At 42.2% G+C, this 24,178-nt stretch overlaps 1 protein-coding gene across 1 annotated transcript; it reads left to right on the top strand.

Annotated features, from left to right (window-relative positions):
* Window positions 1–58: 58 nt before the first annotated feature.
* anos1a (anosmin 1a) lies at window positions 59–23,957 on the top strand. The gene is made up of 14 exons (XM_053417390.1): window positions 59–241; window positions 5,094–5,141; window positions 14,228–14,293; window positions 14,897–15,119; window positions 15,842–16,026; window positions 16,631–16,760; window positions 18,307–18,512; window positions 19,571–19,697; window positions 20,869–20,976; window positions 21,491–21,579; window positions 21,804–21,975; window positions 22,081–22,307; window positions 23,527–23,668; window positions 23,905–23,957. The coding sequence occupies exons 1-14, from the start codon at window positions 59–61 to the stop codon at window positions 23,955–23,957; spliced, it is 1,959 nt and encodes a 652-aa protein (XP_053273365.1).
* Window positions 23,958–24,178: the final 221 nt, after the last annotated feature.

Below are 24,178 nucleotides of genomic sequence, written 5' to 3'. Positions count from 1 at the left end.
CGCTGCATTCCCTTGTTCCACAGCCCCCCTTACTGCAGCCTGGACACGAAGAAGAGGGATGCCGGCCACAAGGAGCGCGTCTCTGTGGATTATTTTGCTCCTGGGCTCCGGCGTGTGCGCCAGGAAGCAGCGCGCCGAGGCGGAGGATGAGGAGTCCTGGCCGGAGAGCATGTCCAGGGCGAGGTGTGCGTCGCGATGCCTCAACCTGCACAGCGTGACCGCGCTCTCTCCATCGCTCCAGGTAAGGACGCGGATGGCACCGGAGCGCGCGGGGCTTGGAGCTGCCGCGCGCTCAGACATGACGCGCAGAAGTGTGACAGGAATTTAGCCAAATATGTGTTGTCTTGAAACTCATTCAATAGGAACACAAGGGCCACACAAGAAATCTCTGACTAAAGTATTTTTTTAGACAAATGTAACTAAAGCTGTTTTGGAGGGCAACACTGTTTCCTTTACTTTTAATTACCTACAAATCTTTAATAAAGACAGTTTCAGAGATATTTTGTGTTTTGGATGTTGATATGTACCTTTTCCTTTTGTTGGTAGCAAATATCTGTTTCTGTTCATATGTGTCAAAAGTATGACCTTTGAGACAGGAAGTGACCAGCACATCGGTACTTGTTAAGTTGTGTTACACTTAAATGGTAATTCTGTCCACTTTCATTGTCATAAATGATCACATTTTATGTGTATAGCCCATATATCACAATTTGCCTCATAGGCCTAACAAGGTGCAAGATGATCCGGGTCCATTTAGCCACTAGATTAGCAAACAGGTATGACACCAAGCAGGTGACTTCATGTTTGTGTAACTCAAGTAAAAGTGCATATTTTCTAGTATAACAACACAATACCTTGAAACATTAGGCAGTATCAGCTTAAATGTTGACACTCATTCAAATTAACCTGCTGCTGCTCGGATCAGACATCACCTCAAAATAATTTTCATTAAAAACGTGTTTTATGCAGCATGCAAACCTATTTATAGTTATTCAGGCATCCAGTACTTGACTAGAGACTCAGACAACACATGATAATGAAGATCAAGGGCTATAGTTAGGTATTACTGTAGATTGTACACCAACAAATATATATCTACTGTCCTTATATCCTCTTGTTATCTACCCCAATTGAAGATTTTTCCTTTTAAGATCTTTCTTTATTAGCTCACTGTAGTGGAATTTGGAAACCATGCAGTGCCTTGAAGGAAGAAATGCACAGCACAGTGATACAAGTGTTAATCAAAGGGAAAGCCTGGTAAAAAATAAGATACAATTCTGAGAAGAACGCTGACAGAGTTGCTTAATTTGTGCACTGTCATTACACTCTTTGGATTGTTAGAAAACTAAGATGAAAAGTCCTATAATTAAAATAAACAGAGTCTAATGACTTGAATCAAAACTTCTCCTTTCTGAGATCTGCATCCTTGGTCCTGGCAAACTTAACAAGATGCTAACGGTATTTATGTACTGAGTCACTGCTTTAAAGAGCCAGTGACTCAAATTAGATTTTCATTTATCAGGCAGAATCTAAAAATATCTTTAAATAAAGATTTTAAAAATGCATTATTGGAATATGTAATATTTAGGTCAGTTCATAATGGGTAAATTGCACTGCTGCTGTAAAAGTCCTTATTCAAATTGGTAGAGTTGACAGAAAGCCTTACATGTTTATAAATAAGACTTGTCATCTTGATTATCTTAGTCATACAGATCATTTAGTAACACACACAGTTGCGCACGCACACAGACACACACACTTCTTTTCTCCCGGCTTCAGAGTGATGGTGACAGCATCCCTGCACACACTTAGACCAATGATAACAACTCAGAATGATGGGCCAGTCCTGAAAAATGGGAGAAATCCGGCTAAATCATGAACACCTCTGGGATTTTCTGTTGCATTATAGCTGCATGCATTTAACCCTTTAGAGGTGTACCACTGGCTCAACCCCCAAGTTGTCAAATCTGCACCTCAGATCCAAGAGCATCTGATATAACTCTCTTCATTCTTTGCATTCTTTGCCTAACAGTGCCAGGAGAAGTGAGTCAGAGAGAGTTTTGTTCGGGCCAGATGCCAAATCGATGGCTGCTGGAGTGTGAACTACTCTCACATTGACCTCATGGATGTGGATGTGTTGGGTTGGGGGATGTCTGGGTCAGACCATAACTGGAATCATCCCTCCAACCCTCTGAGTGTTGGGTGAGGCAGGGTCAGTGTAGATGTCCAATTGTCCCCTCTCTTACCGCTGAAACAACAGGACAGGTTTGTTTTGGGCCTTTGCGGCTGTGTTTTATTGCTTTGGTCCACTCAGAAAAAAGTTGGGACTGTCTTTGTGAGTGGTTTCCAGAATCCGGGGGACCTAGTGCTGGAAAGGGCCCTGAAACATAACACGGTTTATGACTATTTATTGTGTAACAGACCAGTGTGGAGAAACCCCACATTTCCAAAGGCGCCAGAGTCCCCATCTATTCTGCACTTTCAGTTTCAAAGCACATGCTGTTTTTCGGTCCATACAATATCACATTTTTACTGTTGAATTCATCCCAATCCAAAACTCTCAGATTAATGTTGTGATGCCAATCAGCAACTGGTTCCTTTTCTTCGACATTTCTAGTAAGCTCGGCTATAAAAGACCTTGTTAAAGTCACTTCTTATTGGCACTGCTGTTTCCACTTTCAATTCATGAGTCCAATATACACACTGTGGCTACTTTAATACATGGTGTAATAATTTGTTGTGGTTGTTGGAATTGGGAATCCATTTGGATCCAATGGAGCACTACCCACTCCTGATTTGTGTACATCTTTGTGACTAACCTTAATCAAAAGTGTACAGGTTGTCAAATGACATTGTAAAGTGTCTCCCTGCTCACCTTTCAAGTATCAGAGCTGTTGCTCCATAACCAACCACTGGTAATTTTCGCCTATTTCCCACAATGATAAGCCGAAATGACAGTCGACTTATCTTTTTTTTTTTTTTACATGATTGCTGTGATTCTACTCCCAAGTATTTCAGTAGAGAACACAAAACAGCGTGCGCCATTATCCACATTTGTATACCACCGTCACATAGCCCTGCTGGTCTCCACTCACTGAACACTGGTCTCCAGGCGTGGATATACAAACTCATTTGTTTTCGTGAAAGTTCAAATCTTAGTGTGACATCAGTGGAATTAATATGATTTATTTCCCTTTAATTTGCATCATCATTAGCAAATTAGTCTGCAGTCAGATTGCCACACACCAACTGCCACACAGGGCACTGGGGGTATAATGAAGTCTTCTGGGCCACAGAGGGAGTTGCCCATTTAATTGGTTGTCAACCAGTCTTGGCTCTTTAGATAACACAGTGAGAAGCCTTTCAGGGTGATATCCACTGGTATTCTTCACCTAATTAGGTCCATGTGGTGTGTTTGGGGATTTTTTACAACAAGGAATATGAGCCCACACCAATTGGCACCCAAGCAGTCACAGTGTCCCGATATAATTATTATCACTGCTGAGAGCTGCCTGGTCAACTCTGTGTGAGCGGCTCCACTGGAGCATCGCGCGGTGATTTGCCGGAGTGCGGCTCGGTTAGACTTGAGGAAGTTGAGCGAGAGGAAGAGACCTTCCCTCCACTAATCCCCGGGCCCCAGAGGAGACAATTTAACTCAGCTCTCCATCCATCACGCTCTATTTATTTATTGACGGCGCAAATGTCAGTGTCTGAAAGGCCACATGCTCTCGTGTCCAATCACCAGCACCCGCAGCGGTGAGTAATGCCAGCCCCAGTGTAAGGACATGATGGAGGACGGTTCTGCCCATTTGAGGATCGTATCTTTAATCTTGATGAGTTGTTCTTGTTGTCATCAAACCCAGAAAAGAAAATGGACCAACAATAATGCAGCTTATTTAGCCCAGTGCCTGAGGAATTACTTAAATATCAGACAAATTGGTTCAGCGCCAATGCCGAAATCACTGAAACTTTAGTGTTAAAATATTGTAGTAATTGAAGTATTTGTTTATCATGGGATTTTTGCTTATATTCATATGTGTATGTTTAAGTTAGGTAATCTGTTTATAGTTAATATATTTCAACTTTCAATTTCGGAATTAATTTGTGGTGGGTTCTGGCTCCGTTCAGGCACCGGAACCGTTTCAATAAAGGCCTTGTGTATGTAAGATAGAGAGAGTTGTTTTCACAGAATATGATCTAGGGTGTTTTTTGGTTCTTTTCGTCCTCCTACTTTTCTTTCAGCTTTCATTAAAACAAAGCAGTGAGTCGTGGCACTGGATGATATACTCTTTCATTAACACACACACACACACATACACACGCACACACATTCTGTTGTTTATTTCGACTGAATCAATTTGACATCCACGATCCTGCCGCCCCCGAACACAGTGTCACATTTCTTTATCAACAGCCCGGGACCAACAGGCTTGGAAATAAGAGCCACTTCCAGCAAGTATTAAGAACTGGTCAAATTGTTGGTTCTGGTTGTGTGTGGGATTTGATGACATTGAATAATACAGAATAATGCCAGTTATATTCTATAATGTGCGAAAAACAAATAGATTATATAGAGGATTTAAGACAGGAGGTATATATATATCAAATATATTCTTAGGGATACACTGGTGAGTGTCTATTTCACACACAAAAAATCAAAATGATTAGAACATAGCAGTGCTGATGAGACACCAGTTTAGTCATGCTGTAAATAATGAAACAAAATAAATGAAATCTATTGTGCCACCGTCTCATGTGACTTGATTCATGATCCTGGTTCTGCACTCACTATTTTTTTTCCAAGGAGTGCCCTCAGGCTCGCAGCGGGGGAGCCATGAAGGACACAGAGTCTCACAAACTGTGCAGGAAAAACACTCATTTGTCTTTACACAGAAGAAGAGCACCTCTGTGAACCCTGTAGCTCTGTGCTGTTCCCTGAGTGAACTGTAATTATGTTGCCTGTCTCTGGGCCCTGACATTGGTAACCTATAATTAAGGACTAATGTATTTTTCTCTGCACTTAATTAAACTACAACAATGTATTTATTTGTCCTTCTGTCTTTTGTCTCCCTCTTTTTCATTTATCTCTTTAGAATAATGGATCCTTGGGCTGGTGTCAAAATCATAAGCAGTGTGCGAAGGTAGGTCACTTGAACTGCAGCACTCAATGACTCGTGTTGATTGGACGCAAAAGAGGAAGTCATGTGGGGGGGGGGGGGGGGGGGGGGGGGGGTGGAATAAGCGGGAAGTCCACCGAGGGACAACGTCGGGGAGGATGGAGGGGTCAACCAAACATCAGACTTAAAAGCAGGGAGCCGCTCTTTGTTTCCTGTTTCCTATCAGTAGTCGATGGACAGGGTCGTTTCCTGTAGCCGACTTTAAAGATGGTGAATGTGATGGATTTGGTTTACTCAGATAGGAATATATTTATGTAGGCATCCTCTGATCTCACTAAAGCCACACAGGTTTTAAAAAGCATAACTGCCTGATGTGAATGGCACCTCCGCCCAAGGTTCAACAGTCCCCTTAAGTTCAATGAAGCTGCACCAGATTGTAAACACACATAAATGTCAGTCTTGTCAATACGCCTGATTTCGGGTTCTTTCTTGAATCATGTCTCATCCAAACCTGCTGACCAACAAACAAGGGGGGCGCAACACAACTTCCTCGGTGGAGGTTGTAAATGCAACAAAAAAAAACTTCACGCACCCCAGGCTACCCATAACTCTCATTTTGTAGTGCTATACACGACATTGTGTGTTCACTTTTACACACCTGTCGCATCATCTGTGCATTTATATATGTTTCATTTGGCTGATCAGTGTAACGACTGAAAGTTGTGTTGGACCGATGATTCCCAGTGTAATAAATCACTCTACCTCTACATGCAGGCACATTATGTGTGTGTGTGTGTGGGGGTGTTTGTGTGTGTGTGTTTGTGCCTTTTGCCGCAATAAATCACCCCACATGCAAACCAGTGACAGTGTGCCTTGTGTGTGTGTGTGTGTGTGTGTGTGTGTGTGCGCACGTACAGACCTGTATGTACCGATGCACGCTGGTGCACTGTAGTAGTTATTACCCATTTCTCAGGCTCCATCATTCATCGCCAGACTTGGCCCCTTTACTCTCGGACGTGCCATACATCATCGCCCTTTCCCAGCCAATACACCAACACTCACGAAAGAGGCAGTCAATAATGGATGGGATACATGCCTGGAGAGCACGATATAATGTTTACATCATAAAGCCCCCCCCCCCCCCCCGCTGTAACGTTCATGAAATTACCCTCGGATAATCATATTCCACTCTGGCTGTGCGACTACTTACCCCTGGAGTTTTTTTTTTATATTGAACAGCCCCCACGAGGAATATGGTCTTCTTGTTGAGCAACGCAGATATTAACACGCCTTAGCAGCCTCTCACTTTGGGAACCATGCGATCCCGGTGATGGGTAATTGTGGTGACATATCAGGGCATTAGACGTCTCTCCAGCTGCATTATTAAGAGCTTGCAAAGAGGAGATATGCCGGCCCCCGCTAATGAGCGATCACAGGGAGGAGATCTTTTTCATGGCAGCGTGAGTTAGTTCATGGTACCAGGAGCGGCTTCATCCTATCACATGCTAAGGACAGCAGTGTCTTTATCAGTGCAAAACATGAGGCAGAGGGACATTTTACATCATATTGGTGGTTCACGTAGTTAAAATAAACAAGATCAGAGTAGTTATGTTTATCTACTCACACCACAAAAGGCTGTGTCTGTCTGTCTCATGGTGGAATGTATATCTTGAAACACGTTCATTTCATCAACGTCTTACTTAGTACAGCAGTGAGTCCACAGGAGCATTTGGTCACTTCCTCAGTAGCAGGTTGCCTTCAAAGTAAAAGCACACACATCGAGCTGAATTACCCAGGAAAAGTTTGGAAATTACACCAGAGAAGTAAATCATTCAAATGTGTATATAAACCACACACATGAATAGTAATAGTAAAAATAGTAAAAAAAAATCTTCATTGTAGATAAACCAGGTAGGGTGAGCACACAGTTGTCATCCTCTTCGCCATAAACTCTTCGGAAACAGCTCTTCAATGTCCAACACACAAACAATAAAAAGTGCAGTATTGTTTGCCTGTTTGGGGGGGGCTCAGTAATGACAAGGGATAATTCTCAAGTAGCATTACCACAGGTCAAGCAAACAGCCACATTTCAAACAGGCAGGTTTAAAATTGGCTCTGAACAGGTTAAGTTAAAGGGGCAGATTTATTGCAGAATCATGTGCGTTTTTGATGGAACTGATAAAATAGACGGATGAATGGATAGATAGATAGATAGATAGATAGATAGATAGATACGCCCTTCAAATTGCACTCCTGTTTAACCATGGCTAATTGTGAAATGACAGGCTCTCGCGTTGTGATGTGAAATCAATTCACTCCTCTTAAATGAATTTACTGCAGAGCAACGTGGGTCTCTGTGCACTTAAGTTGTCATCAAGCTACAACAGACCCTATAATGTAGATTTGGGAAAAATGTGTCGGGGCTGACAGGTGCTCTCTGAAGTATTGAGACTCAGCTCGCAGGGTTTTCCTCATGTGTGCGGCGTCCTGATCAAAGGTCGTTTTTTTGGGGGGGGGTTTGTGGAAGTTACAGCTCGACTACGGCAGTCGGGCGGTTTGCTCTGTTCGGAGGCATTGTTTGTTTTGAGTGGTGCTTCAGCAGACGTGACAGCTGATCATTGGGGTTTGGATTCTCATGATCGTCTGGATGCTGCGGAAGTTAAAAAAACGTCCTTTCACCTCAATCACTGTTATTTGTATGCTTAAATGGGCAAACCGGATGGTGTTGTGGGTCAGGGTTAGCAACACAAGTGCAGCTAAGTAACAAATAGCTAATGTTTCAGGCAGCATATTGGGGAAAAGTGTTCTTTAATGTATGCTTATGAATTTACATTTATTTACTTCTATTAATTGAAGTGGTTTGGACATAAACACAGTTTTTTCATGTTGTATGTGTCATTCATGACAAACCTATGGCATCAACGAAGTGTTGGATCAAGCAGCAGGAATTAGGAGGCTTACTGGAGGCGTATGTTTTAGTTTTTTATGTTCATCTTGTACGTGTTTTTTTTCTCCAGTTCTGCATCTTTCGCGTGCTAGAAATGTCATCAATGATCCGACTCGCTCGCGGGGTATCCTGTGTTCTACCATGGGCTCACTCGGACATTATGGAGAGCTTTCACTTGAGGGTTGGCAGGAGAAACGTTCCCATTCACAGCCCCTCCAGATAATTTCAGGAGATTAACCAAAGTTCACTGCATGTCTTGAGGCATCTTTATTGTAGACGTCTTTTGTTGCTTCCAAAGTACTAATATGCAAAAAGAAATTCAGGGAGACTTTTCCTGAGGTTCAAATTTAGGATTTCGGTCACAGTTGTACAGACATTAATGTACGATATAAAGTTTGGTAATTACGGAATAGGTCGATAGATCAAAAATGTATCTTTAGAAATATTCCTGGGCCATTTACTCGAACTAGACAATCTCTAATGTGGCAGCCCCAGTGTTGATACATCCCTCTCCAGCTCCACAGCTCAGAGAGGCCTGATCAGAAGCGTGCTGAGGCTTGTTGCTGTGAGACAGCCCATCACTTTGGCTCGTGACCGCTTGGCCCCGTGTCTTCCTCATGGACCCTGGTGGTAATGAGTGCTTGTTAATCCTTCTGTCACTATCTCCTCCAGGCAGACGGCCATTTGCAAGTGCCAGTGTTGATTAGCAACACACTCCCACACAGTGCACTTCAATTGAGCCCTTGAAAGGGACTTAAGATGGAACTACTGTAGCATCAGGGCCGTGAATAGAAAATGTGTGTTTGCACTGACATGGGCCTTTTAGCTCGCAACCTAGACAGTTGGCATTGACCGTGGTGTGAAGACCTTCTTTCAGTAGCACTCAGCGGTCATTAGTGGACTTCAATAGTCCCTACGGCTTTGTTGTGATGTTTGACTCAGAGCCAGACATCCTTTTCTTCCTCTCCTCCTCGCCTCCAACTCACACTTTCAAACCGGAAAAAAAATTACTTGCAAAATAATTTGCTCGTGGTTCCTTCCTTGGACTTGTCTGTGGATGTTTAAAGGTCTGGAGCACTTTCAAAGACAATGCAAGTTGCTGAAACAGGAAGCAAGAGACAAACATGGGGCCTATTTCCTCTCCGAGGGGTTTGTCTGGGCAGTGAATCAAACAGAGCGCCACAAGAACAGCATTTTGCACGGTCAGCAGAGAAGTTGTTCGCCCCATTATCACTGGTTGGTCATGGAGGAGTGGTGCACGACTGCTGCCAAAACGCACACACAAACAAATCAGGCGCGCACATACACACACACACATACAAAGGGAGAGCTTTGCGCGGCCGCCAAATCAACACAAGTCATGTTCTGTGATCTAAAAGATCAGCTTGGATCCCCGAAACCAATTTCAATTTGAAAACAAAATAAAACCTCTTGTCTTCCTATAAATGGGAACTGAGGAGCTTCTTCTCCGATCTCTCGACCACATCACAAAGTTCGCCGCAGTCAGCAGTATTTGTGGTACAGTGGAAGGGAATGCTTGATTTAAGCTTGAAATGGGCCGTGAAAGAGGTCCAATGGGAATGGCACGGGAGTGGGAGTGTCAGTTCGGATTAGTTGACAAGTCCTCCGCTGGAGACAGGGGAGGGGAGATGGGAGATGGCAGGCCTGGCACAGGGATATCAGACATGCTTCAGCACATTCTTCATTGTATAGCAGCAATAGCTGTACTGCACTGGGTCATTTGGCAGCAACTTTTGTTTTCCCCCTCTTCGCTCTTACCTTGTATTTATACTGAACACACCATTGGTCTGAGGCTCTGTAGTAACTAGAAATGGCAAGTGCAGGAAAAGCACTAAAACCCAGGACAATAATAATGACTAATTATAATAGAAATTGCACATACTGTATGTATTAATATATTGTTAGTCAAAGTGAGTTGGATTCATATGCAGAAACTACACCCTTCCCCAGTTTCTGCTGCTACACACATGTTTCCTCGGGTACCCCTAGTAGCTTGTGATAACTATAGAGCTGCTGTACAACCAATGGTATTTGGATTCTAGAAAACCATTCAGAACTGGGAAAAAGTTTTATAATCACTATAATTTTTGGGGATTTTAGATTCATAATGCATTGCCATGGCTCTTTCTTCAAACAAAGAGAAAAAAAAATCAGTTTTAAGAGGTCAGGTAAAGTAAAGGTACAATGAAATGAATCGAAGCAGAAGCATTAGTGCTTTTATTTTGAAGCACTAACTCAGATCGTGTTTACGAAGTTACTTTGAACAATGTTTCCCTTAATCATCAAATCTCACCTGGTAGATACCTTTTAGTGGAGTTGCTTTGTTCTGAGATCAGTCACAGACATACTTTTTCCAATAAATAGCCAATGTATTGTATTTATTTATTTGCACACTTTATCCCAATAACTAACTTAGCTACATATCACCATTTACCGTGCTGCTCATAGATGCACTGTATGAATGTGTATGTGAATGTGTGTGTGGTAAAACACTGTAGTGTAAATCTTTGAGTGGACATCAGAACTAGAAAGACTCTATATAAATACAGATCGTCTAGCACTTATTTTGAAGGGGATTCGACATTCTGACCTGAAAATTGGCTGAGTTACATAATCCTTATAAGAAAAAATTTTCTGCTTTTACCGTTGGCCGATTTCCATTGCTCCTGTGCAGTGATGAGTCATAAGTGCACATTGACTTATGTAACAAGTTATATTACCATTATATTATAGTGATATAACCATTATATCGCATTAGATGTATTTATCTGGCAGAAGTGCCATCCATAGAACAACTGACAAACAACACTGGATCTGTTTCTATATCTAATACTGTCACAGCAGGGATGATGCACATTGACATGATTACAGCTCCAATGTTCCCATGTTAGTAAATGTCCGTGCTATAGCTGACTAAATAGGAAACTACTGATGCGGGAAGAAATGTAGTATAAAAATAAAATATACAAATATTGGTTATGCTTCAGTGCAGTGCCTGTTATATTCCTCATGTCAGAGTCAGTTGAGGGTAACTGAATCATGATTTTAATTAAACGATAATTGCAGTGAGCTATTAAATAAAATATTCTTACTGTCAGCCTAATTCATTTTTATTATATCAATTAATGCAAGATAATGGCGCGGGCTTACAGAGTTAATGGAGTCTTTGTCACATTGTTTTATGACAATTGAACATACATGTGGGATTTTCCATATGGATACTTTAATGCTCGAATGATTGGGCTCATGAAGGACTTGGGGGGGGGGGTTATGAAGGAGAGAGATGCAGAGCTCTCAAACTGGCAACGTTAGCGGCCTGAGGCTAACTCATTAAGGATCTTCTGTAGCTTGTGTGTAACAGCAGCCATATTTACAGGACGGCCTTTTTCCTACCAGTTTATTCATAGTTTCCGACAACAATTATATCTACCACACACACACAAACGCACATAAAACACTGCACACACAGGGGGAGTTTGGGTATAGTATCCTGTCCTAAGACACTGCTTATCCACAGTTGATTGTCCACACTATTCCAGAGTGTTAGAGCTACTTACACTGCTCGCAGCATTTTATTTTGAAAACCTTGGGGCCACGTTTTAGTCTGGATGGGTCGAGATTTTTGTAAACAATGACGTAGACACTCACTACCGCTTGGTGATTGGGTCTTTTCAGTCACATTGCAGACTTTATTCATTTGTCAGGCTCCTATCATGTGACCCTGTTCCAAAAAACAACAACTGGCATTACCCTTGTGTTACAGTGTAGGACGCAACATGGATCATCCCTTACAAGAGTTGCTTACCCTGTTTTCTTTGCTATAGCTGTGTAGAAGAAAAGCTATTATTCCATCAATCTGTGACAATTCCCTTATTAAAACATAGTAGCATGACTGTAGCCACAGAATATGGTCTATCCAGCGTATTATAGGTCGACTCCAACCTGAAAGATGTGGCTGGAAAACCTCCAGAGAGATGGTGCCCAGAAAATGCCCCGACTGGATCCTTTCAATTTGAAAGGAGCAGAGGTTATATTCCTTGCTCTGTCCTTACAATATAAAATTGAGCCCATCCACTTTAGGGGGCAAATCCATTTTGGCCTGCTTGTATTCGTGCTCTCGTTCTTTCAATTTCAATTCAATGCTCGACGCTGACGGCCACAGGTGAGCGCTGTAATGCAGTTCAAATGGTAAATGGAAAGCTTTGTTCTCTGCCTCGTTTCCCTCTTCACCACAACAGTCCAGTGCGATGTCCACACGAGCCGACACTGCAGCAAACTGCCTGTCAGCCTGACACCCACTCAAAACATAAAAGACCCCAAGATATTTAAACTCCTGCACACGAGGCAAAAACTTGCCCTCAACCGGAAAGAAGCTATCAAACTGACTCCATTCTGACTCGATGCCGATTCCGTCTGCTTGCTACACAGCTCCACTACATGGGACCACTTTACCTGGGGAGGCCCTAACAGACAGATCCCTGACAACAGAACTCCAAGGATCACCAAGAACCAGACACTTGTGTTACTTTGGTTTCTAGAAGTTTGGCTTTTTTATGATGGGAATACAAATTATTTCACCCATCATATTTCCAAGCTGGACACAATACGCATATACTGAGGATTCCTAGGAGATCATAGTAGTTGACCCTAGTCGCGACCTATTTTCTTCTATAAAGGGCGACATCTTCCCCGCAGACCTCGGTAAACAAAAGTTTGTTCAGAGTTTGGGGTGCATCTCTAACTTTCAGACATCTTGGCATGTCCTTGTGATGCTGCTGTACATCCCTTCCCCCCCCCCCACTGTTTCTCACCACAGCATGAAATTACAATCAGTGTACACTCGTTCCCCTCTGCTGCCCCTGCTTACGGTATAGAGGGCAATGCTGTCAACTGTCGGCCGGCTCGAGAACAGCCTGAGAATGCATGACAACATTTTCCAGCCGTTCCTTAAGTTTAAGTGTCTATGCTTAAACTGTGACACCAGCTCAGATTGCATTTATTATCATATTCACCAGATAAAAAGCCTATATTATACTATACAAAATATTGATTGATAAATCCTACCATTGCTAATACATGTGCTTTTATAACCCGGAATACTATCAGCGATTTTCTTTTAGGATAAGCTAATTCTTAGACCTGAGGTCATGTTAGGCCTTAGCTGACTTTGAGGACAAGGTCACATCCTTGGCAATATTTCTAAGATATTGATGATTTACTTAAAAGAACATACATTCAAGCCACATACACAACTGCTGGAAACAGGACACCTATTATATTGAATGAAGGAGGAAGGAAGGAAGGAAGGAAGGAAGGAAGGAAGGAAAGAAGGAAGGAAGGAAGGAAGGAAGGATGGATGGATGGATGGAAGAAAGAAAGAAAGGAAATAAGGAAGGATGGAAATAAGTAAACTCGGAAGGACATGAGAGCAAAGAAAGAAAGGAAAGAAGAGAAAAAGAACAGAGGTATGAGAAAGAGGCAAACAGGGAAAATAAGGAAACAGGGAAGGAAATAAGAAAGGAAGTAAATAAAGAAGTAAATAAGGAAGGAAGGGAGGAGGGGAAGGAAAAAGGAATGGAGGGAAGGACATAAAGAAACAAGCAAGGAACGAAATAGGGAAGCACATTAGGGAAGGAAGGAAGTAAATAGCGAAGGAAATGGAGGAAAAAGGGAGTCAAGTAAGGAACTATAAGGACGAAATGAAAGGTTCGAAGGAATTCAACTGACCAAGAAGAACATTTGCTCAGAAATGATCAAACTAGCTCTATTCTACCTGCGTCTATATTTATTGTTGTTGATTTAAAAATACAACTCAAAAACAAGCTTTCATCTGAAGATGGCAGGGACAGGTTAAGTTTTTCCTCGGTCGGACCTGCTCTGGTCAGTGCTTCAAGCTTTAAAAACAAAACTCTCAGTCTGAGTGATTTCTTCTAGCATGTCGGAGGAGTTCTTGTTACCTGAAATAAAGATGTTAGCTGGATTAAATTCTCTTTCAACGCAGTTCATTCAAAGGGAAGAGAAGCTGGCTGCCAGGGAATTGTTTTGCCTTTGATCAACTAGAAAGTGAGATTCACCTCCAAATCTCCTTATTCAAATGCGATTGTAGCTCATTATTAACACTTGTCACTTGTCACTTCCTCAGTGCCTGGAGCCCTGCAAAGATACCTGGGAGATGAAGAGGAAGAGCAATTGCAGGGAGCTGTGCGAGGTACAATGCAACACTCAGTCACACACTATGCTGCTGTGTTCATGGACCGAAAAACAGCCTGGGGTCATTATGTGGAAATATTGATTTCATATAAAATCTATTAAGCATGAGCTTGTTTTGGGCAAAGCAGAGCCGGGATAGAAGGCTGCAGTCGATAGGGGTCTTATGCAAACACCTCAATGATTGGATCCAGATTAAACTCAGAATGTGTGTGTCTGTCTTGTCAAATGATATTGTCATTAAATAATCTTTTATACTTAATCAGAAATCTTTTAAAATATTATTTCAATCAGATTTACATATTTTTCATATTATTTCAACTCATGCATGGATGTTGTATGATAAACTTACTCTGACCAGGACTTTTTAAACATTCAAACCATAAGAAATGTTCTCTTTCCTTATGTCAATAAGAACAAACCTATTCATGTGTCTTCTCCTCAATCCTTCTGATTGAATACATATGAATGCATAAACCAAGAAGCAAAAAGTTGTCCAAATTAACTTTACAAACTGTTCAAGGCCCAACAGGGTAATACCACTGTAACGTTAAATACGTTGCCCGGCCGTTGGTGCTAACTCATCTCCCTCCGATCCGTCTAGCGGGTGTTTCCCAAGAAGCACTGGGAGTGCGTGACCAGCTGTGAGTTCCTGCAGTCGGTGCTGGCGTCAAAGCAGGGCAGCTGTCCACCTCCGGAGAGAGCCAGTGGCTTTGCGGCGGCCTGCGTGGAGAGCTGTGATCGCGACCGGGAGTGCCCGGCTCAGAAGAAATGCTGCTCCAACGATTGCGGCCACACCTGCCAGTCCCCCAAAGACCTCTATAAAGGTTTGCAGAGACAGAGGATCTAACAGAGACACATTTATTTAGAATGCCATCGATCTAGTGAGCCGAATCTTGTTTTTGCACAGTAGCAGGTCAGTGATAAAAGCCAGTGACGGTTTTTATTTTTTGATGAAGCTGCATAACCATTACCGTGAAATTTGAACTGTCCGAAAACTTCTTGTCAACCCTAATAAGATGTCATTCCAGGTTCCCTCGGGGCCTGTACCCATTTCAATGATGTAATCCCCAATTTGCCTGCTAACAAACAGTGCGAGTCACTTAGGTCCCATTGTCGGACGAGGGATTCGAAGAGAGCCGATGCTAAACAGACAATGCAAGTTCGTGCCTCACTGATGGTGACACATGACTGGCAGGGAGAAAGATGCTGGGAGAGCTTGGTTTGCCTTTTCACACTGTGGCACTGTGGAAAGCTGTAAATCCGCACACAACCCAGGGGACATCGACTAAGCTGACTTGGAGCAAGATATCCTATGTGTTGGGACATAGCTAAGATTTTGCAGTATTACAGTGGATAGTGTTACATGGGGCTGGCTGCAGGAAAATACTTGTGGATATATATAATATATCGGTTTGCTGAATCAGCAGGTTGATTTCGGCCATTTACCAAATATTAACCTCCTCCTGGGCCGTGTTGACCATGTTGACCTCCCCCCCCAATCCTAGACATCATCCCAAGCCCCCATTGTGTGTGGTTTGTTCCTCAGGTGCTCCCCTGAAGCCAAGGAAAGAGCTGGGCTTCGAGGAACTCTCCGACGGTCAGATGGTGGTGCGCTGGTCGTCCCGGTTCAACATCTCAGCGGAGCCGGTGGTCTACATCCTGCAGCGTAGGTGGAACTTTGGCATCCAGCCCAGCGAGGACACTGCCACCCCCTGGCAGGGGGCTGCCCAGGTTAGTTCACTCAACCCAATATACGGTATTTTATCAGATGTGTAAGTCCTGATAAGTCTGACCACCAGGTTTTGTTGTTGTTGGTCCTATATGTTTGTACCTTGGATGCTCTCTGCTGGCGGCACTCTACCATGTAATTGTGCTTTTAGGTTTGATGGCACTGAGCCTCTAAAGCTTTTGCTGTAAAGGAGTGTTTTGATTGAGGGTAAAAGGTAATGATGCTGCACTGATGAAGCGTGGTGATCTCACTCGCCTGTGAACGGAATCACACACAACATCAAACCCTTAATGTCCTCTCTAGGCCTCCCTGTCCCACCAGTCTCCTTACCCAGCACTGGAATACCTTTTGTACGTTGGAACGTGAAGATTTTGATCTTAAAGCGCTTGACTCACCAAGCACTTTATCAGGAACTCTATAAAAACACTGTTTTTTAAAGCTCACAGGTGTTTAACTGGTTGGTTTTACTTTTGTGAATCTTCTTCTCATCCCTGGATATTTTTTTCATGTTCTGAAACTCAGCCAAAAACTGTATTTGATTTAGAAAAAACTTTTTTGTTTTGCCACACCTTTTCTTTTAAGCGCCACCTTCTGATTCCCCCATAGACCACAGAGCAGGGGGTGAGGCTATCCGACACCAGGCCTGGACGCTGGTACCAGTTCAGAGTGGCAGCCGTCAACACCCACGGGACCAGAGGTTTCACCACACCCAGCAGGCACATCCACTCCAGCAGAGGTCAGACATGTGTGTGTTTGTGTGTGTGTGTGCGTGTGTGTGTTATTTGATTAAAGATTACATTATAAAACAAAAGCAGACATGAATAAGAGGAAATAAGTAAATTATTGAATGCTTTTAATGTCTGCATAAAAGTAATTCAGAGACTAAATCAAAGAGACAGGTCTTCGAACGGATTTTAAAAGATATGAATCAGGAATGTTTAGTGGTTTTAGACTGGTGGTGTTTAGAGATATTTAAGTTGTTTACATTTACACTCCACTCTACTGCCTTCCACCCTAACCCCAAGAGTTATACATTTAAACTAGTGCTGAGCCTTGATTTTAGCTTCTCTAACTGCGTAAAGGGCAAATCAAGTCAGTCATATTGGCGATAGTGTAATTGAATACTGTAACCATGCAGCTCCTCTGTGCCCAGAGCAGCAGGGGGTAGCTTTAATGAGAGAAGAGGAGAGGGCATCTGAGAACTGCCTGGCAGGGAGAGGGGTGATGGAGATGGAAGAGTTCCCTGGCAGACTGGGTGTAGGAGTAAACCATTAGGGACCAGTGATCAGAAAAACTGAAACTGTTTATCTGTACTTTGAGGACTTACTCTGTAACATTGAACTGGGTCTATTTGATGCAGATCATAGAGTCAATAAATGGAAATAGCTCGGCCAAAATTAAATCTACCTGCTAATTCCACAAACATTGATACTTAGAATTGCATGTCTCATGAACTAAGCTACTTCACACTTGTGTATTCATAATGGCCCAACCCATCGCAGTGTCCAGTTTGCTGCGATTTGGACACACAATACGTTCAACACTCATATATTATGAATAAAGAGACAAACAGTGCCTTGCAGCTATGGGGGCAGGGCTTAACAGCAACTCTGTGCCCATAGTTGAACATGTCTACGTTCTCTTTATTTTTATTTGTACTTCCTGCTTAGCAATTAAAAGTAAAAACACAACACAACACAACTTTAGTTTTTTAACATTGGTCTGAGGATTGGCAGACCTCTGAGATAGCAGTATATTAACTTAACAGGTGCTATTTATGAAAAAATAGCACCAGTTAAGTTAATATTTTAAATATATATATATATATGATATTGAAATTAAATCAAAGCCAACCAGGTGGACAGCACTAAAGCAAATTCAGTTTCGTTTTGTGATAACCTTTTCAGTGCAATAAACCAGGTTGGATGAATGCAAAGACTTTCTATAAAAAAGCTCTGCACACAACGTCCAGCACACAAACAATACAAAGTGACAGGATATTGTACAAAAGGTTAGAGGAGGACTAAACTTATAATACACATTATTGTCATGTAAAGAACAAGCACAATACAATTCATGTGAAATGAAGGACTGGTCTAGAGGGAGAACCAAACTCATTGAAAGAAAATGAGGGAGAAATGAAATCAGAGTTTTCGAAAGATTAATTAATTCAAATGTATTTAGATAAATAGATACAGTTTTGCTATGTGTTTAGGGTCGTGCATGTTTGTCATACACCATGACTCTGAGCATCTGTAAACCATATCCTGTGACCCCCTCAGACCCCCCCAGTCCTCCTGCCCCTACTGAGCTGAGAGTGGCCAACATGAGCTTCGGCCCTGGCAGGGCGGTGTCGGCCAGGCTCCAGTGGAGCACGCCTGCCGACCTGGACGTCCCCGTCCACCACTACAAGGTCAGCTGGAGCTGGACTGCAGTGGGACTGTCCTCCGCTTCATCCCCGACCAAGAGGAGGAAGACGGTCAGAGGGGTGAGGACAGACAGAACTGTGCTTTGGAAATGTACCGAGGATGCTTGTTACTGCTTTGTCTTTTAACAGCTTGTGAAGGAGAGGTCCTATAGATTAATCTACTCATGAACTGCTGCTAAAAATCTACTATGGAACCCCTCATAAGGGTGTGGCAATATTCAATTAAATTTTATTTGTACAGTTCCACACGATAATATACGATTAAATATGTCCAAATATTATATATAGATACAACATCTGAATAAATGCCACTTTATTGTGATTTTTTTAGCTTAAAGACAGATTTTGCTTACAGATAATGACAAACACTATGATCAGCAAAATATTTTACAAATGTGAAGCAGATAAATTATTATCTTCACTGTGTGTAAGCATTATATTCATATATATTGAAATGCTATTCATGAAAAGTAGGAAATAAATGTTTGCTCATCTAACCTTTTTTATTTAATATTACTTTCTATTCATTCGAGTTTGAGTTGACTTCTGACAATACGAATGACTTAATAAATAGAGCCAACTTAAATCAGTCTCCTGTTAATGTACCAACCCCACCCGTGGTGGAAAATTACAGAAACAAGTCAAAGCCACAAGACTGAGCAGAGAAACTTTGCGGGGTATGTCCACAACAGTGTGTGTCCCATGAAGCACTGGAAGGAGAAACAAGAAGATCCTTGTTTGATCTGGACTTTCTGACGTTTCAGTTTTAATCCGAAAACCAAAATAACTGGTGTGAAATGAGCCGTGAATCAAAATGTAGTCCGTCCATGGTTCGGTTTGTTTCATGCGTGAAAAGACTTTTATGCAGAGTTTGGAAGCATCGCAGGAAGTTGAGAAATCATTAAACAAGAAGCAGAATGGGACCGAGAAGCGCAGGAGGCTCACAGGATTGCTGAAAGGCTTCACCTCTGAGGATGTAATGACTGAAGTGATGTCAAGAACTGTGGCCGAAATTCTGCGTGTGGAAAACCTCCAAGAGATGTAAAATGTAATTGAACTTGTGTGCGTGTGTGTGTGTGTGCTTGTGTGTGTGTGTGTGTGTGTGTGTGTGAGAGCAGAGCCAAGTGGAGCTGGACAGCATGCGCTCTAACAGGAGCTACAGGGTGGAGGTCCAGGCTGTGTCCTACTGGGGACAGACTCAACTCAAAGGACCCCGAGCCGTCCTGAACTTCAACACGCAGCGCAGTGAGGCGCCTTTCACGTTTTGATTGTACAGCTTGAAAAGAAAAGAAAATGTCTTCCTATCTCTTTTAAGACTGCTTGGTTCAAATAGTTTCTTAAAAAAAAGCAGCACTCCTGCTCCAAATGTTTCCTCCTAAATGCATTTCTATGATCTCTTGATTTTTTGTCTCACACGTATATGGGAATAGTTTTTAGAAAAAACACCTTTGGGGGTTAAGGACTGATTCGTCTGACTTCAAAGTTTACTTCTTTGATCCTTCATATTTCAGAGCTTCGCTACATAGACACATTCTCGTCATTCAGCCCTTCCAACTTATCAGAGCGGATGAAGCGGAATAATCTTTTAACTTTAATTCAAAATGTCATGGTGCCTTTCAAAATGACAGGCTGACATTATGAAGAAGAAGAAGAAGAAAAAAAGAAAAGACATGTTTTCATCAACTGTAGACATGAATGTTCCGGCTGATGCATCATTGTAAAACGGCGGAAATTATTTGTTAGTGCCCACTTCTTAAGTGTTGTTCAGCCCTGCTCAAGGTAAAGAGTTAAAAATGCAAGGTCATTTATTGAAAACTAATGGGGAGCATTCAGGCCATGTTGAATAAAAAAAGTCTGAGATCTTAATTATAAAGTCATTTAATTACAAAGTCAAAATAGTATGAAAAACAACACAGAATTTTACAAGAATGAAGATGTAATTTTACCAGGGAAAAAAATTGGCAATAAGCAACCTGTATGATCAATCTCATTGTGAAACTGTGAAACTAAGAATAACTTCATAAATTATCCCAATTTTAACATAAACAACAGGCTTACATTCGTCCCGACCAATAAAATAGTGACTTTTATGTTGCAAAATTACAACTATTATCTGGTAATATTTAGATTTTATTCAAAAAATCTAAAATGTTTCCATCAACATTGCTCCAATACTCCGTTGTAGTAACCTGTACATAACATTTTGTCAGTTAAAAAGCACAGTTCGCTTGGGAGGGGTGACCTGATAACTGAATCAGAGCAAATATGGAATTGGTGTTTGATTAACATTACCAGGGTGTAGTACAAAATACCTCTCTCTCCCTCTCACACACACACAGACACACACATCTGGATTTACACAGTATGCTGTAGAAATCTGGACACAACCTCACAACCCATTTTGTCTTTCTTAAAGCCACCACTTCGGCCCCGAGCAAACCCACAGGAGACATTCTGGATGTGGGGACGCCGTTCTACCAGGACGGACAGCTCCGGGTTCACGTTTACTGGCAGAGCAGCACTGGTATGTATGCGCACAGTAAAGCAGGAATGCATGGAAAACATGGATTGACAGGAAAACAAAATTGTAGCTCTGACATGGTTGTGATAATGTTATGATATGTTCAGAGCAGTTGCACCACAGATTCCCTAATTCGACCAACAAGTGAGGGCAAAAGAGCACAAAAGATTTTTGGGTGGTTTATTGATAACAAATGTTTTTCCATCAATCCATTATCTATTTCGCTTGTCCTTTGAGGATGCCAATCCTAGCTGTTATTGGGCGAGAGGTGGATGAACTTGCCGTCAGTGTATAGCCCTAGATAATAGCCCTAACCCATAGATAAGAAAAGTCGAGGACATATTTAGCATAAAGAAATAATAAACTCTATTTCTAGTATTAGCTTGAGGATGTATGGAAATTAGTCAATTGTTGTTGACTTATTTTCTGAGTCTGGTTAAGATGGGATGTTCCTCCTTTAACTCCATTCCTTGTCTTAGACCTTTTGTCACAGGATAGTTTGTTCTTTTGTGACTAGATCCTTCAGTTGAGTTCTACAGAATCCAGTGGGCACCAGAGTATTGTGGACACAACCAGACCAGACCCATGGAGAAGACCAGCTCACAGGTAACATAAAAGATTGTCACCGTGCACATGAAGGTCTAGAAAATGACGAGCATATGATGCAAATTGATGCAAACACTGACACACTTCCTGGACAGAGCAGATCTCATTTGTAAATAATTATTGTAATTGATTGGCCAATGAGCAAACGTGGTCAACCTCTGTAATTGGGGATCTGGCATTTTGGGGGACCAGCCATGATGATGTTCTGTCCTTGTCTGCTCCAGGACAACTTTGTCAGCCTGCAGGGTTTGCTCTTTGCCTGCAAGTATAAAGTCCTCCTGCAGCCGGTCAGCAAGAAGAGTCGCCCTCTGGCAGAAAGCATCAGCTTCTTCACTCCTTCCTGCGCCTCCGTTCAGGCCAAGAGTCCGAGTCCCATCTCCTGCCCCGGAGAAACACGTGAGACAATTGGGAAACCTTGGTCTTGAAAATACTGTACATGATCATTTGGTTTTACCTTGGTCACCATTTAACCCCCGGGGCTGTGCTTTGTTTTCCCTCCAGCAGCGTCCCCTCAGAAGGTCCTGCTGAAGGCAGCCAACCTGACAGCATCCTTTGAGGTCCGGGCAGGCAACGTGACAGCCATCTTCAGCTGGGATTTGTTAAGGGTCCTGTCCCACCAGCAGCTGACTGGTTACCAGGTGACCTGGACGGAGCTCATCCCCACTAACCACCACAGCAACAACAAGCTGCCTCACAGCCTCATCTCCCAGTCCCAGATCCTACCCCCGGTCAGTACCGCTGTAAACTGTATTATGTGGGATGGTGTGTGGTTGTTAGCAGGATTGTGCTACTGTTCAACTCTTCAATAAACAGGAGGTCATCTTTTTACTATGACTAATCACTGAAGCAACAGCTACTATTCAGGACAATGAAGTCGTGGCATTTATATTTTTTCTTGGAACCTGAGAGTTTTGGCAAAAAGAAAGGTTTATAGCAACATTATATTTCTCATTGTTTCCCAGGATGTTTTCTAGAAAGAATTCTTTAGACGTGTACAAATTACACAATCTCTATTTTGGTACATTCCCTTATAATGAGGACCAAAAGACACAGTAGTCATACTTTTTAGGAGCTTCACAGTACAGGTGTATCAGTTTAGATTACACCTAAGGGATATTTCAATATATTAACTAATTTTATTATCTGATTTTTGTTATAGGCCAGAATCATACAAAAATATTTACAGACAGTTGAATCATCAAATATAAGATGAATAAATAAACCCCAGCAGACACAATTCTAATAAATTGTTCAGACTTTATTTCTGGTTATATTCAGTATGAGTGCAAGGGGTGAACTGGGGGGGCTTGTTTAAAAAATTATGTGATTTTCACGTTCATGTAATCCACTGTTCTTGAACAGCAGGCACTATTATGCAAAATGATTTCAACTGGACAAACATTGCAAATATGAATATAAACACAAATGACCACTGGGGCAAAATGCAATAGCCCTATTAAAAACACAAAATTTGAATTTAATGTCACATGAAATTAATTTAATAGCAAACGGTAAATGAAAAAAACTAAATTAATCGAAACAGCTACACCGAAACAGAAAATGATCTCAGTACCTTTCAGGTTTTTCAATTTCACATCCATTTCAGAATTGTCTTCTAATGACATCTGTTTGTTATTGTGTAGTTTCATTTGTGTTTGTCTCTTTCCATTCAAGCATGAATTAATGACGAGCATGGGACTAAAAGAGACTTCTTTTAATTTCCTCTTCTGATTTAATTTCTTCTATTTCTAATGCAGGTTCAGATTTGTATTTTCCCTGTGGACAAATCTCAGGGTCGACTTGGCTGGCAAAATGAAATCCCGTTTAATCTTCAGCTTCCTTACGATTCGACACACCTTTAACATTCGATACTGTGTCTTCTTCCCCCCTCCTCCTCCTCCTCTTCCTCCACCACTCACTGCGGTTGTCTTTTTTCCTCACGTTCAGGACGGTAACGTTCTGGTGGTGTCAGACCTACACCCTGCCAGTCTGTACAGGCTGGAGGTGCGCGCCATCACAGGAGAGGGTGAAGGTCCTGCAACCAACCGGACCTTTCAGACTCCTGGGTACGAGAACCCGACGAAGCACAGTAAGGAAACACGAAAGCAACAAAAACCCTGCCAATGAAATGAATCTTCAACATCCTCTGGTCAGTTGGACCATTAATATAGATTGATTGTTCTGACCTTCTAGATAGCTCCTGTTGGTCTTTTACAAGGCAAGAAACAAGGATAAGGATTTAAATGCCACCATCAAAGTCTCTTACTTAAATTTTTGAAGAAAAACTGACAACTAACCTTATGTCTCTTGTCTGCCATCATTCAGGATCCAGGCTGAGGAAGCATCCCCACCAACTGCCAATCATAGAGAGGCACTGAGTCCAGACAGCCAATCAGCCTGCATGAACCGAGTCTCCCAACATTAAGATGATTAGAAAATCCACAGAGCGGCGATCAGTGAAGACAAGAGCAGCGTCCCGACTGGCAGCAGTTTGAACCCCTCCCCTCAGTGTCTTACAGTGGACTAGACCAGTAACAAATCCTTTGCCAGTCCCCACCCATGGTCTTATTACAGAGATATCCCAGTTAGTGTGATATCC

The sequence above is a fragment of the Pleuronectes platessa genome, chromosome 24 (genome assembly GCF_947347685.1).
Source record: "Pleuronectes platessa chromosome 24, fPlePla1.1, whole genome shotgun sequence".
Lineage (NCBI taxonomy): Eukaryota > Metazoa > Chordata > Actinopteri > Pleuronectiformes > Pleuronectidae > Pleuronectes > Pleuronectes platessa.
Note: the sequence above shows the minus strand (reverse complement) of the source record. Positions and strands in the feature narration are given on the sequence as shown.